Source organism: Adelges cooleyi, unplaced genomic scaffold, assembly GCF_023614345.1.
Source record: "Adelges cooleyi isolate 19-005CV unplaced genomic scaffold, UGA_ACOO_1.1 ACOO_flye_CR_arks_rails_tigmint_CR_PRNA_528, whole genome shotgun sequence".
Classification (NCBI taxonomy): Eukaryota; Metazoa; Arthropoda; class Insecta; order Hemiptera; family Adelgidae; genus Adelges; species Adelges cooleyi.
In genome coordinates, this window is record NW_026096217.1 from 29,053 (window position 1) to 43,332 (window position 14,280).

Genomic DNA, 14,280 nt, shown 5'->3' on the forward strand with positions numbered 1-14,280 from the left:
ACAAAATAAACTAAAAGCAAAACAAATATCCACCAATTAAAATTAAAGAAAACATCATAATCCATAAATTTCCAATGCATTCCTTATGCATTATTTTGTATTCCTAATGCAAACTTAAACGAGGCCAGTGGCCACAAATACATATACATACATGATAATAGTTTTCAATATATTCTAATTTCTCGTGTATCCGTCCCCAAATAAACGACAATTCTGGGAGAGGTTAACCAAGTTTACTTTGTAATAGACGAGTTTTCAAGTATACTGTGAGACAATTGAACTCATCAGTTACTTTTAACACATTTACCGAATAATAGATAGTATAATATAAATTATTTTTAAAACTATAATTTTTGATGCATAAATTCTTTTTAATTGGATAACTTACTAGCGTTGAACCGCGTTGGACGCGTTGATTTTCTATTACTTGTAAGAAAATGTCCATATAGACTTTAGTGGGGCTATTTTAGAATGATATAATCAAAAAAACTGGCCAGTTTATTTTAATTATTGGTTAAATAAATTACATCGGTTATGATTTGTAATTACTAGCGTCATTGTAAAATCATTAGAATCTGACCTCAATGGAAAAAAAGAAAACTGTCTATTACAGACGCCGTCTTTGATCTTCTTGGAAATAACAAGTTAAAAGATATTATTTTGGAGGCATGGCGAGGCTCAGTGGAAACCTCAGCTGCCGCAAGGCAATATTTAATTACATGGTATAACATTATAAGAAGTGAGCTAAAGAGTTTATTTAAATCGGACCCAACAGGCAATAGAGACTTCTTTACCTAAGCTATCACAAGTCAATTATATTGCACGTTACTCTAAACTCGTTTAATTGTGTAGGTATTATAATGTTATTTTATACACATATAAATGGATATTTTATGTTAATCTATATTGTATTGTTTTTTAGCTAATTTTGCAAACTGACGCTTAATAAATAGTTTCTCTTCAGATGTAAATCCAAACCCTTTCTAGCAAATCATATAAATAATAGAATCATTATATAATTAATTATGATTATTTTTGTGAAAAATAAATAGCTTTATAAATTCTAATTGAATAAGATATTAGTAAAAAAACCAATATTCAGAAATCAGGATATAAAATTAGCGCCTTTTAGTAGTTTAACTGTTTTTGTCCCAAACATACTGGTTTGTTTTATACCATAATAAAGTACCAACACTTTGGTTAAATAGTATATTACCTTAAAATATTTAGGGTTACTTAAATTTAATAGTAATAATACAATTGATTTGAAACTATTCATATATAAGTAACAAAAAAGTAATTTAGTTGGATGTTTTATCGGAATATATTAATATATTTTAATTTTACACAATGATAAAAAATTACACATTTAAAACAATAATGAAAATACATATCCCTACCTCTTTACATTGAGTAGGTTAAAAACCACGAATAATTGTTTTTATTTAAAAACTTGTTGTTTTAAATTCGGGTATATGATAAAGTATTTATTTTACAACGAATGAGGTAAGTTTTTTTTTTTTTTTAATAAGAAAAAATAATGATTTTAAAATTATGTATGTGATTTTACTTTATATTAAATGGAAGATTACTTAAAACGATACAGTATACAGTTATAATAACCTTTTAAATTATTTAAAGCATTATAAATCAAATTATTTTAAAGTAAGACTCGTAAGAGGTGATACCAAAATGTTCTCAACAACATTGCTTGAATATATTTTTACTGGATTGAATATCATCAAAAATCCTGGCTCAACAATCATATCAGGAGGCATATGCGTATTATTATACGCCTACATATATATTTACTTTAAAGTATCTTCTTTTCTTCAATATATTGCAATTGTGTACCCGATATGCCAGATGGCCAGCTATTTATATTATATCTTTCTAAAATAGCCCTCGTAAGTCGATATGAAAAATCTATTTCCCCCAGTAGATAATCAACGCGGTCCTTTAAACGAAAACGACGGTTAATTTTTTTTTTATAATTCGTTATTTTATGCAATAATTACCCATAAATATTTGTTAGGCGACATTAGCAATAAATCCCATCTAACAACTTCTACCAGTTCCAAGGTATCCGGCACACTTTGAAATTCATTAAAATCTTTAGAATACAATGCTCCCGGTTTGAATACCATCAAAAATCCTGGATAAGCGATCATATCAGCAGGCATATGCGTATTATCAGCAGCGAACACGATTACTGCTTCTTCTTGATTACCACTGAGAACACTCGGAATACGTCTACATATGTATTTTTTTAATAGACTTCCCATTGCGTCTCGATTGCAAGTGAGAAACCCCAGAATACCTCTAAAATTGTCATTATTGACAGGTCTCTCATTTTCCCAATTACATATTACCTCGTGGTAAATACCAGATGGCCAACTACTTTTACTATATCTTCCAGTAATAGCGTCCACACTTCCGCGGGACCAACTTTTCCGTAACAATTGATGATCAGCGCTTTCCTTTCAAATGAAAACAACGGTTAATTTTGTACAATTTTATTTTATTAAAAAATTACCATAAGGGAATTGTCAGGTGATGTTATCAATAAATCCCATCTAAGAACTTCTACTATATCGAAGCATCTTTCTACACCGAAAAATTGATTATCAACATTGTAGTGCAATGCTCCCGGATTTAGAAACATCAAAAATCCCGGTTCAGCGATCGTATCAGCAGGCATATGCGGATTATCAATAGCTAACACGATTACTGCTTCTTCACGATTGCCTTTGAGAAAACCCGGAATACGCCTACAATTGTAATTTTTTATACGTCTCTCCTTTTCATCATTACATATTTCCTCGCTCGATATACCAGATGGCCAGGTTATATTTTTCAACAAGTTCGTCTACAAGCTGAGTTGACCACATTCTTTTAATCAATAAATCCTTAACTTGTTGCTTAAAATTATAACAACGGTAAGTATTGTTTTTTTTTTAAAGAACTTTATACAACAAATTACCGGAAAGGAAACGTCAGCCGACTTTAACAAATAACCACAATTTTGAATTTCAACTCCTTCAAAAAATAATACCCAATGCAATAGGTCATGTCTTGAATAATCGGAACTGTCCAGTCTGTCTTTTTTTATTTCAATGGTCTAAAAATAATAAGTGTACGTATATAATTATCAAAAATAAATACTGAGTAAATACCAATTTTAAGTTAACAGACGAAAAAAAAATATTTTAATTAGTCGTCCTGTTCTTGTGCATCGGGCGATTCTGTATAATGGATGTAGTTAGGATCCCAAAGTAATTGTTAGGTCCAACCAAAATGTGTATAGAGAATACCAAGTATCATGTAAGAATAGAGAATACAGTGTCCGAAGCATTTTATGTAAAGACATGTCTGAAACAGGGAGATGCACACTTTATGGATGCGAAACCTGGACGACCACCAGCAATACAAAACTGGACAACTCTCTTTTTCATTCAAGCCCTACCAGAACAATGTAGATCGAATACTTCACAAACTACAGCTGTTTTAAACCCCACCATTTTTTTTTGAGACACTCTGTACATTGTGTTTAACAAGGAATATTTTAAACAGATGACCATTTACTTGAACAATGCCCCAAATTTAAATTGTCTAGAAGTGATTTATTTTTTATTTTACCCCTCCCTCTTAAAAGCCATTACAGTGGGTTCAGCGCAAAGTAAGATGATTTAATGGTATTGTAAATAAGTAGGAAAAAAATTCACTTCGTTTGAAAATTTAAAAAAATTGGCGTTATCCTAATTTCAACACAGGGATAATGTGAAAATTGATGGATGTTCTCTTAAAATTAAAAAACTAAGCCATTATTTTACTTTTAAGGGTGTCGAATACATATGTAACGGTGTAGTAAATAAGTAGAACAAACAAATCACACGGTTTGGAGTTTTTAAAAATTGTTACTTTATTTTTACCTTGTTTGTAGATACAGGTGGATGGGAATTCACCAAATTCCAACACAGGTAAAATGTCACAATTGACCGATGTATGACAACGTGCATTGTTATGCAGTAGTGAAAAACCAAACCGATTAAAAAACTTATTAACTAAACAGATGTTTCAACTTTACTCGATCTCCACAAAATGTTTAACGCTATAACGCTAAATATGGTAATGTACGAAAAACTGTTTTAGTATTGAACTAGTACGAATGCTCATATATGCATTTATTAACCAAACAGTAACAATATATAGCCGTTTAACACATTTACGTGTGTATAATAAGTATGTCAGCTTAAATAAATATATGGTATTCAGATTTCAGTGTAAACGGTTTTATGGAAAAGTTTGAAAACGACTTAAAACCTGATGGCCTAAGAGGTCTATACTAAGCATTCATTTCAAAAACACAAACAACAGTACAGAATTCATAGATTTCACTTGAATGATTTTCCGATATATCTGGGTCAATTTTCCAACCGTATTCTCTGTTGAAGTTATGTGGGCACTTTTCGATCTCTATAGCCTCATTGAACATTCTTTTTCCAAAGTTACACTCTTTATCTAGTATTTTAACTTGGTCAAACTGAATGGAATGCCCTTTATTCGCTGCGTGTTCGGCTACTGCAGATTTTCACTTCCTATTAAAATCAACATATTTTTCTTGCTGCTTTATTCGCACCACTATTGCCCTTCCAGTGTTTGCCCAATGTACGATTTGCCGCATGACCATGGTATTTCATACACCCCCCGTGTTAACATTTCCGGGATTTTGTCTTTTGGGCTTCGGAATAGAGATCCAACTATCATGTTTGGTTTAAAAATAGTTTTTATTTTTAATTTGTTCATAACTCTTGAGATGCGGTCTGTCATCCCCTGTATTTATGGTAATAACAATATTCCTTTCGTTTCGCCTTTAATTTCCACTATGGGATTGCCTGCTATGTGTATTTTTTGCTCTGCATCGAAGCTAAAATTTCATGAATCCGGGCTTCTTAGAAATTGACTATCCTAATAGTTATAATATGTTTGGAACATAAGGCTACATAATGATAAATGAAGAAGACAATACCGTTAAGAGAAACATTCAAATGCCAATCACAAGAAAAGAGACTCCTCGGCAGACACAGGAAAAGAATAACAATTTTTTAGCTTCTGAAACTTCTGAATTTATTATTGACAGTGATTTTATATGTATCTACAGATACGCTTCGAAGTGTTTATCTAAAAGTGATTTTATCTATACATATTACATATTATATAAGGACACTAATAGTTTTAATTAAGGTTTTAACATTATTAATTTTAAATAAAACTTGTGTTATATGCGTTCTGATAATATTGACAAAAGACAAATAGCTGTTAGCGTAGTACATTTTTTAGATTTTTAAGTAAAGGGCAAGGATGGGTTTTACAAATACAATTTTTATAGTTCTACTTTTTTTTATGGAAAACAAGTTGTTTTGTTCGCCATGTGTTGATTTATTATTGGTGTTTTTGTATTTTTTAAATTCAGTGCAAGATTGTACCAACTACCATGTTATTACACATATTATAGCAAATACAAATTGTGTATAAAATCCAATAATTATACTTAAGCAAATGTTTTTTGACAACGGATGTCTTGTATTTTTGTGGACATATTTTAATTATTGTGTACATACTTTCCAATGTCTTAAAATATTTATTTAATTCGTCTTCATTCTTTAATTTGTCGCTGTTAAGAAATTAGTATTCTTTTTACATTTTCTATACTATCAAATTAAATATAAATTATAATATTAAGTAATAATTATAAATGTTTACATTAGGACAATTTAATAGAATAACACGGTATCTAAATGTAAACAAAAATACAAATTGCTAATTGTTTAAATATCAGGCAACTATGGCTATGCAAGAAAATAGTTCAAACATTTGAATAGGTACCGACATAAGCATCAAAACAAAATACTTAATGTTATAATATTATGTACCTATTTAATAAATAAATAGGTACATAATATAAGTTTGTGAGCCAATTTGATTAAATTGAAGTTTTTTATGTCTCTTGCAACATAATAATATGGTTTGAATATGGTTTTTTTTTCTTTTGGCTTAACATAAGGTTGTAGTAGTAATCTGTTAGTATATGCATTCTATTAGCATAGCTTTAGAGATATGAACATTGATAATAGTTGTTTAATTTAAGTTACTTCTTTGCGTAATTGGTTTTTAAATTTTCCGAAACATAACTCTTCCATTATTTTAATTTGGGAAATGTGTTTTTCTTTATACATCAAATTATCTATGTAGTTAATGCCCATGATTATTTTAATGGATGTTTTGGTTCGTAAAGTTTGACTACTAGCAACTGTATTTGCTCTTGTAACCTAATTATACATATTTGTTAATTTGGACTGAATAACTTGCTATTCATCAGACTACTTTTTCGACAGTAGGTACGTTCCAGTAGAATACATATTATATATGGCAGATAGGCAGATATAGAAAGGATATTGGTAAATGGATTAAAACTAAAAATGCATAATAGTTGTTATATTTCAAAGTCACATATTTAACATGCATAAATATCGACATTTAAAAGTCAAGTGAGTGGATTTATAGATAATAAAGTTTTAGAATAAATTTAGAGTGTAAAACAATACAATATCAAACATTGCTTACATAAACAAAAAAACACACGACAGTTTACATAAGAATTCAATAACTTGCACCTCCCAAAAAATCATCTGAGAAATTGTTAAACGATTGAATGACATTAAAATCTATTTCACAACGCAATTGAAAATAGTAGTGAGCCGTCATGTAATAAAACATATAAATGCTCAAATTACTTTTATAAATACTGTATCCTTTTAGGTTATCATTGGAAGGCATTAAGTTTATCATACTATCAGTTCTTCCTGTTATGTAGATAATCGTATGTAGATCAATTATGTATTGCGTGGAGATGAGTTCGGAGGGCCTTGCAAGTTTTGTTTCACAACCGAATACTTGTGAATAAATTTCATCCATATATCTGAAGAGGCGTTCTTTTACTGTTTTATTGAATTGCACATTAGTGAAAAACTTTACTGGCATTGTAAGCAGATATTTGAGGAATATCAATATGAAATCGTCTTTTAAGTTAAAAAAACCAATAACTGCTTCAATATGTACTGCTATCGCCTTATGCTCTCGATTGTTCCACGGCAGCGATAGTTGGAGTGGTTTTTTTTTGTCGTCAGATGGAGGCACCGACAAATTATACAATGTTAGGTAATTCCAAACGTTCTTCAACAATATGAATTTTACTAAATTCATAAACAGTCTTTGGGATTTTGCCGCGGTTTCGATGAAATCCTGAAGCGAGTCATAATGTTCTTTTTCAAAAACATTTCGCATACCAGACAACATGCTTTCCCATTCAGGTACCTCTGCAAAGTCTACAAACAAACGTCTCGTAATTTCCTCAAATTCCAAAACCTGACCCAAATGTAAGTGACCGGTTCTAAAGTAAACACGACAAGTTTCGTCGATTTCTATGAGTTTTTGAACATTTTGGTATTTATTCTCAAATGATTTTTCTAGGGTTTTTATAAGGTCAACTATATTATGTTTTCGATTCAAACTGAGTGATTCAAAAGGATGGTAAAACTGTGATGTGCCAATTTGAGCATTATAAGACTCATTCTGCGTCTTGCATTTTTGGTTCTTGAGTATGTGCGCATGTCGCTGATGAACAGTATGGTGTTCATTTAGAATATTTTGCCGCCTGCCTAATATTTCATTCTCCTTCATCGATCTTAAATATGTCACAAACGTACAAACCATCCATATGAGACTTATATCGTCCAACCTACCGAAATTGTACAGAACGTTCATCATTTTAACGATATTATCGCTGAGAAAAACAACTTTGTGCTGTTTGAGTTTTATTAGTTCAGCCAACTCGTTTTTACCGTTTTCTGAAAAAAGCTGCCCAAGTAAATCCATATAAGAAAGTATGTCGAACATGTAACAACAGAATATTTGATGGTATAATTCGTCTATCGCGTGCCGAACTTTTCCTGGGTATTCATCAGCCTCATCTTTTGATATGTTTGGTTTTTCTGCGATAGAGTATCCCGTATCTAATTTCATCAACTTACTATAATGTACGAACGAAGTATTATGAGCATATATTTGACGCTTGCATACAAACCAGCAACACCCTTTTTGAATCATAAGCATCGCAATCGTTAAGACCAGCCATACTGGGCGCAAATACATTTCTACTATAAAAGTGGCTTCTTAGCTTTATGGCGCAATCTTATTAAACGTTTAGTATTTTCACTTGAACAGGAGACGACGCACTTATACTTCACAAAACGTTTTACATTCAATTTTCGTTAACGTGTAGTTGGTATATAATACTTTGTTGGTAATAAAAAATGCTCATTTCAATCTTTGTGCAATAATATTGTTTTCTAGATTCTATGGGTGTTATTCGATACGTGTTATTTTACAGTTGGCTTAACATGAGTTGCTTTTGTTTTGTAACAAACAATACAACAACGGAAAACATGTGTAGCTTATACATGATGTCAACCTTGATAATTTACTTTATTAGATTTTATTTAAAAAAAATATGTATCTACACATGCAGGTTAACTGCTTCTCAATATTTGATATATTATTTTTATTTCGACCTATTTTACTATATTTCGTTTTTTACTATAATAGTTATATCGTATGATATTTCATATATAAATAAAGTATTTTATATAATTCCCATTGTTATACTTAAGTATGAAAGTAAAACACAATTAGATTAATATAAATAATAATATTCGCTGACGTTTATTGTAATACCCAAAATTAGACGAATTAAAAATTGTGCCGGTGTAGCACTCGCGTATGGAGGACAATTCCACCATATATATTTGTTGGTTATTTCAAGCTTCGCTTTTTTCCAACAATAAAAACTGAATTTTCGTTTTTTTTTTGTCAATTACTTATCTGTACAGACCTTTTGTAGCCTCATGAAGTGTGCACACATAATCATTAATATTTTTGAAGATATTAAATTTTAAATTTTATTGAAATTTTCAAAATTTAGGACGTAAGGGTTGATGTAGGGAAAGAGAAATAATGAAAAAAATATGCATATGACCACATTTATATGCATTTTGTCAAACAAATTAACATCAACAACAGTTGTAACTTAAAACTATATAGCAAAAATTCTTGAGGGCTTATTCATTTATTCACAAGATAACAAAGTTACTTTATCAAATTATTTTAACAATGACTTAAATTTAAAAAACATGAATACTAACGATTACAAATTAAATGAATTATTTTATCTTAAATTTATCTGAATTAACTTATACGCTATTTAATACTGACTTAAGGTTTAAGAACATAAATTAGTATTATTATTAATTATTTTTAACTAGGAAACAGTATGGTGTCCCAAAAAAAAATTGTCACAAATATAAAGATTGAGAAAAGATAAATCTAAGTTGTTTCAGTTTTCTCATTATTAAATTATTGGCGTACTCTTTTATGTAACAGCCTGATGTACTTTAAAAGTACCTTTAAAAGAAGGAATTTCTGAAGGTAAACTATTTTTCATTGGTCGAATGTTATGCTCATGAACCAAAATTATTTCTACTTTCCTGACATTCTCTTTTAAGACCTTTACAAAGCTTTCAAAACAATCATTGTCTTCACCTTGAGTGACAACTCGATCAGCTGTCCTCTTTAGGCAACCTCCAATACCATCTGGAACACCTTTTCCATGACACGCTTCCGTTTAATTCCAGGTACATAATGAAACGTCAATTGAATGCTGAAGGGCATTGGCAGTCAGATAAAATATTGTTTTGTTCCGGTATTGGGTTGTAGCACTGTCTGTTAGAAAATGCACAATGGTGATGTGTGGAACAGTAACATACTTATTTATACTCACAAGGAAAAAAGCACTGAATAGGTTTTTTAATCCTAACGGATCTTGGAGATTTTTGCTTGTAGTATTTATTGGTACATTAGTTTCAAAAGAATCCGAGTTTGTTTGGTCAACACAAGGCGTGTCTGAATAATTAGAAGCGGGAGATAACCCATTTTCTTTTTGACCTTGTGGCCATATCTGATTATTGTGCCTTATCCATTCAGAACTATCATTTAAAACTACTTTATGAGTGTTATGACTAATATTATCAGCAATTTTATCTTTCAGCCAATTTTCACATGTTTTTGTATAATCTTTAACTAACACACCATCTAAATTTAAGTCTCTTTTACTCTCGTTTTTTATTTAGGTTACTTGATTATTAATAACTACTTCGTTGGTGTTTAGTATTAATAAGTCAAACCTACCTATTTACCAATTTCCTAAATAATCGTACAATGAAATATCATTGTCTTATAAAACTATATTACTTAAGTTAGAATTGTATATATATTTTGATATAACACTGTACTTAGACCCCGTATCTATTTCAAAACTAAAATTTGTATTTTCAATTGATAGGTTAATTGTATAAGATTTAAATATATTTTGAGAACTATGTTGTTTTCTTATACAAAAAAAGGTATCAGAAAAATTATACATAATGTCATTTTAATCTACATTTTCATTCAAATTCTGTGATATGAATTTATTTTGGGAAGACTTATAATATTTTGGTTTATCATTCTTACCCTTTTTAGTACATAAAAATGCCAGGTGATCTTTGACATTACATTTCAAGTGCAATTTTTATGTATGAGTAGTAAAAAATCAAATAAAATCCAATGGTTTCCTTAGTTAGTTAAACTTATGGTACCTTTTAAATATTACAAAAAAATCGAACTCTTGTGTGTGATCTTGCTATGTGTTTCGTAGTAAGTCATTCAGATACTTCATTTTTTTCTCTATATAACTTGTTTGCACCTCTTGCGTTCTTCGGTAGGAAATACTAGATCTGAATCTTTTGTCAATGTTAATGTACGTGCTCAATTTGGTTGTAAGTGTTGCCATCGGGAAACGTCCGTTCATATTTGTGTACATCTTTATGAGGGATAGATGCACTACTTATGGTTATCATTTTTGATTTTGCGAAATCTTCTACCCTCTGACCATTATCATTGCTTTGCTCGTGAACGTTATGTAGGCCGATTGTAGGTATAAACAAGACCTCTCTCCCTATTTTAGTTTTGAATTCACCAATGACAATCCTCACCGTACTTCTAGGCGCACTATTATAGATTTCCGTTAGGTCCTCGTAAAATTCCTCCTTTTTAATTTCATCTTTACATTATACAGGGTGATCCACTTATCTTGAACCCCTCAATATCTTATTGGGTTTAATTAATAATTGAATTTTATTTTTTTGAATTTTTATTATTCTAAGTGATCTCAATTTTCCATTATTTTATTGTACAGTACCCCCCTCCCAGATCGATAATATAGATATCAACTTTTGATTTTCAAATGAAATGATATATATTTTTTTTTTTAAATTATGATTCAAAACTAAAAAATTGTTTGTTTTTATTTAAATCGGATCCGACAGGCAATAAAGACTTCTTTACCTAAGCTATCATTAGTCAATTATATTGCATGTTACTCTATACTCGTTTAATTGTGTAGGTATTATAATGTTATTTATACACATATAAATGGATATTTTGTATTAATTTATATTTATTGTTTTTTAGCTAATTTTGCAAACTGACGCTTAATTAGTTTCTGTTCAGATGTAAATCCAAACTCAATTTAGCAAATAATATTCAAAATAGAACCATTATAAAATAAATTATTATTATTGTGAAAAAGTCATAATTTTATAAATTCTGAAAATATTAGTGAAACAAATATTCAGAAATCGGAGTATAAAATTATCGCTTTTTAGAAGTTAAACGGTTTTTTGCCTCAAACATCATGGTTTGTTTTACACCATAATAGGTATACACTTTGTTTACTTAGTATATTACCTTATAATATTTAGAGTTACTTAAATTTAATAATAATAATACTATTGATTTGGAACTATTCAAATGTAATTATCAAAAAAGGGTAATTACATCATTATCAGCAGAATTTACTACTATGTTATAATTTATCACATATCATAAAATAATAAACTTTATATTCATTTTATATTTAACATATTGTATTACGGTATTCATTTTTATAAAACAAATCTTTGGAATAATAATTAAGTTGGGTGTTTTATCGGAATATATTATTATAATTTAATTTTACACATTTGAAACAATAAAACATATCCCTATCTCTTTACATTGAGTAGATTAAAATACCACAAATAATTGTTTTTATTTAAAAACCTGTTGTTTTAAATATAGATATCTGATAAAGTATTTGTTTATAGTGATATTAAAATTATGTATGTGATTTTAATTTATATTTAATGGAAGATTACATAAAACCATATAGTATACAGTATTAATAAACTTTTAAATTATTTAAAGCATTACAAATTAAATTATTTTAAAGTAAGACTCGTAAATGGTGATAGCAAAATGTTCTCAACAACATTGCTTAAACATATTTTTACTGGAATGAATATCATCAAAAGTCCTGGCTCAACAATCATATCAGGAGGCATATGCGTATTATCAGAAGCAAACACGATTAACGCTTCTTCTTTATTATCACTGAGAACACCCGGAATACGCCTACATATATATTTATTTAAAAGTATCTTCTTTTCTTCATTATATTGCAATTGTGTACCCGATATACCAGATGGCCAGCTATTTATATTATATCTTTCTAAAATAGCCCTCGTAAGTCGATATGGAAAATCTATTTTCCCCAGTAGATAATTAACGCGGTCCTTTAAACGAAAACGACGGTTAAATTTTTTTTATAATTCGTTATTTTATGCAATAATTACCCATAAATCATTGTCAGGCGACATTATCAACAAATCCCATCTAAGAACTTTTACTTGCTCCAAGGTATCTGGCACACTTTTAAATTCATCAAAGTCTAAAGAATACAATGCTCCCGGTTTGAATGCCACCAAAAATCCAGGATGAGCGATCATATCGGCAGGCATATGCGTATTATCAAAAGCGAACACGATTACTGCTTCTTCTTGATTACAACTGAGAACACTAGGAATACGTCTACATATGTATTTTTTTAAAAGTATCTTCTTTTCTTCAGTATATTGCAATTGTGTACCCGATATACCAGATGGCCAGCTATTTATATTATATCTTTCTAAAATAGCCCTCGTAAGTCGATATGGAAAATCTATTTTCCCCAGTAGATAATCAACGCGGTCCTTTAAACGAAAACGACGGTTAAATTTTTTTTATAATTCGTTATTTTATGCAATAATTACCCATAAATCATTGTCAGGCGACATTATCAACAAATCCCATCTAAGAACTTCTACTTGCTCCAAGGTATCTGGCACACTTTTAAATTCATCAAAGTCTAAAGAATACAATGCTCCCGGTTTGAATGCCATCAAAAATCCAGGATGAGCGATCATATCGGCAGGCATATGCGTATTATCAAAAGCGAACACGATTACTGCTTCTTCTTGATTACAACTGAGAACACTAGGAATACGTCTACATATGTATTTTTTTAATAGACTTATCTTTTCGCCATCATGTAGTTGTGTGCCCGATATACCAGATGGCCAGCTATTTTGACTATATCTTCCAGTGATTGCGTCCACATGACTACGGGGCCAATTTTGCCGTAGCAATTGATGATCAACGCTGTCCTTTAAACGAAAACAACGGTTAATTTTTTATAATTTCAATTTATTATAAAATTACCATAAGGGAATTGTCAGGTGATGTTATCAATAAATCCCATCTAAGAACTTCAACTATATCAAAGCAATTTTTTGCACATTTAAATTCATCATCATTACTATAATACATTGCTCCCGGATTTAAAAACATCATAAATCCTGGTTCAGTGATCGTATCAGCAGGCATATGTAGATTATCAGCAGCTAACACGATTACTGCTTCTTCTCGATTGCCTTTGAGGAAACCCGGAATACGTCTACAATTGTAATTTTTTATACGTCTCTCCTTTTCATCATTACATATTTCCTCGCTCGATATACCAGATGGCCAGGTACTTAGATTATATTTTTCAACAAGTTCGTCCACAAGCTGAGTTGACCACATTCTTTTAATCAATACATTCTTAACTTGATGCTTGAAATTAAAACAACGGTTAATATTTATATTTTTAAAATGATGTATTGTACTAATATTACCGTAAAAGAATCATCAGCCGACGTTAGCAAATAACCACAATTTTGAATTTTAACTTTTTCAAAATAATATACCCATTTCATTAGGTCATGTATT

The 14,280-nt window shown here is 30.0% G+C and overlaps 1 protein-coding gene across 1 annotated transcript; it reads right to left on the minus strand.

Annotated features, from left to right (window-relative positions):
• Nucleotides 1-7,259: 7,259 nt before the first annotated feature.
• LOC126842493 (E3 ubiquitin-protein ligase NRDP1-like) lies at nucleotides 7,260-13,562 on the minus strand. The gene is made up of 3 exons (XM_050579508.1): nucleotides 13,284-13,562; nucleotides 12,486-12,767; nucleotides 7,260-7,385 (listed from the first exon to the last, which is right to left on the minus strand). Exons 1-3 carry the CDS (start codon nucleotides 13,446-13,448, stop codon nucleotides 7,260-7,262), a joined length of 573 nt encoding a protein of 190 aa, XP_050435465.1. The 5' UTR covers nucleotides 13,449-13,562.
• Nucleotides 13,563-14,280: the final 718 nt, after the last annotated feature.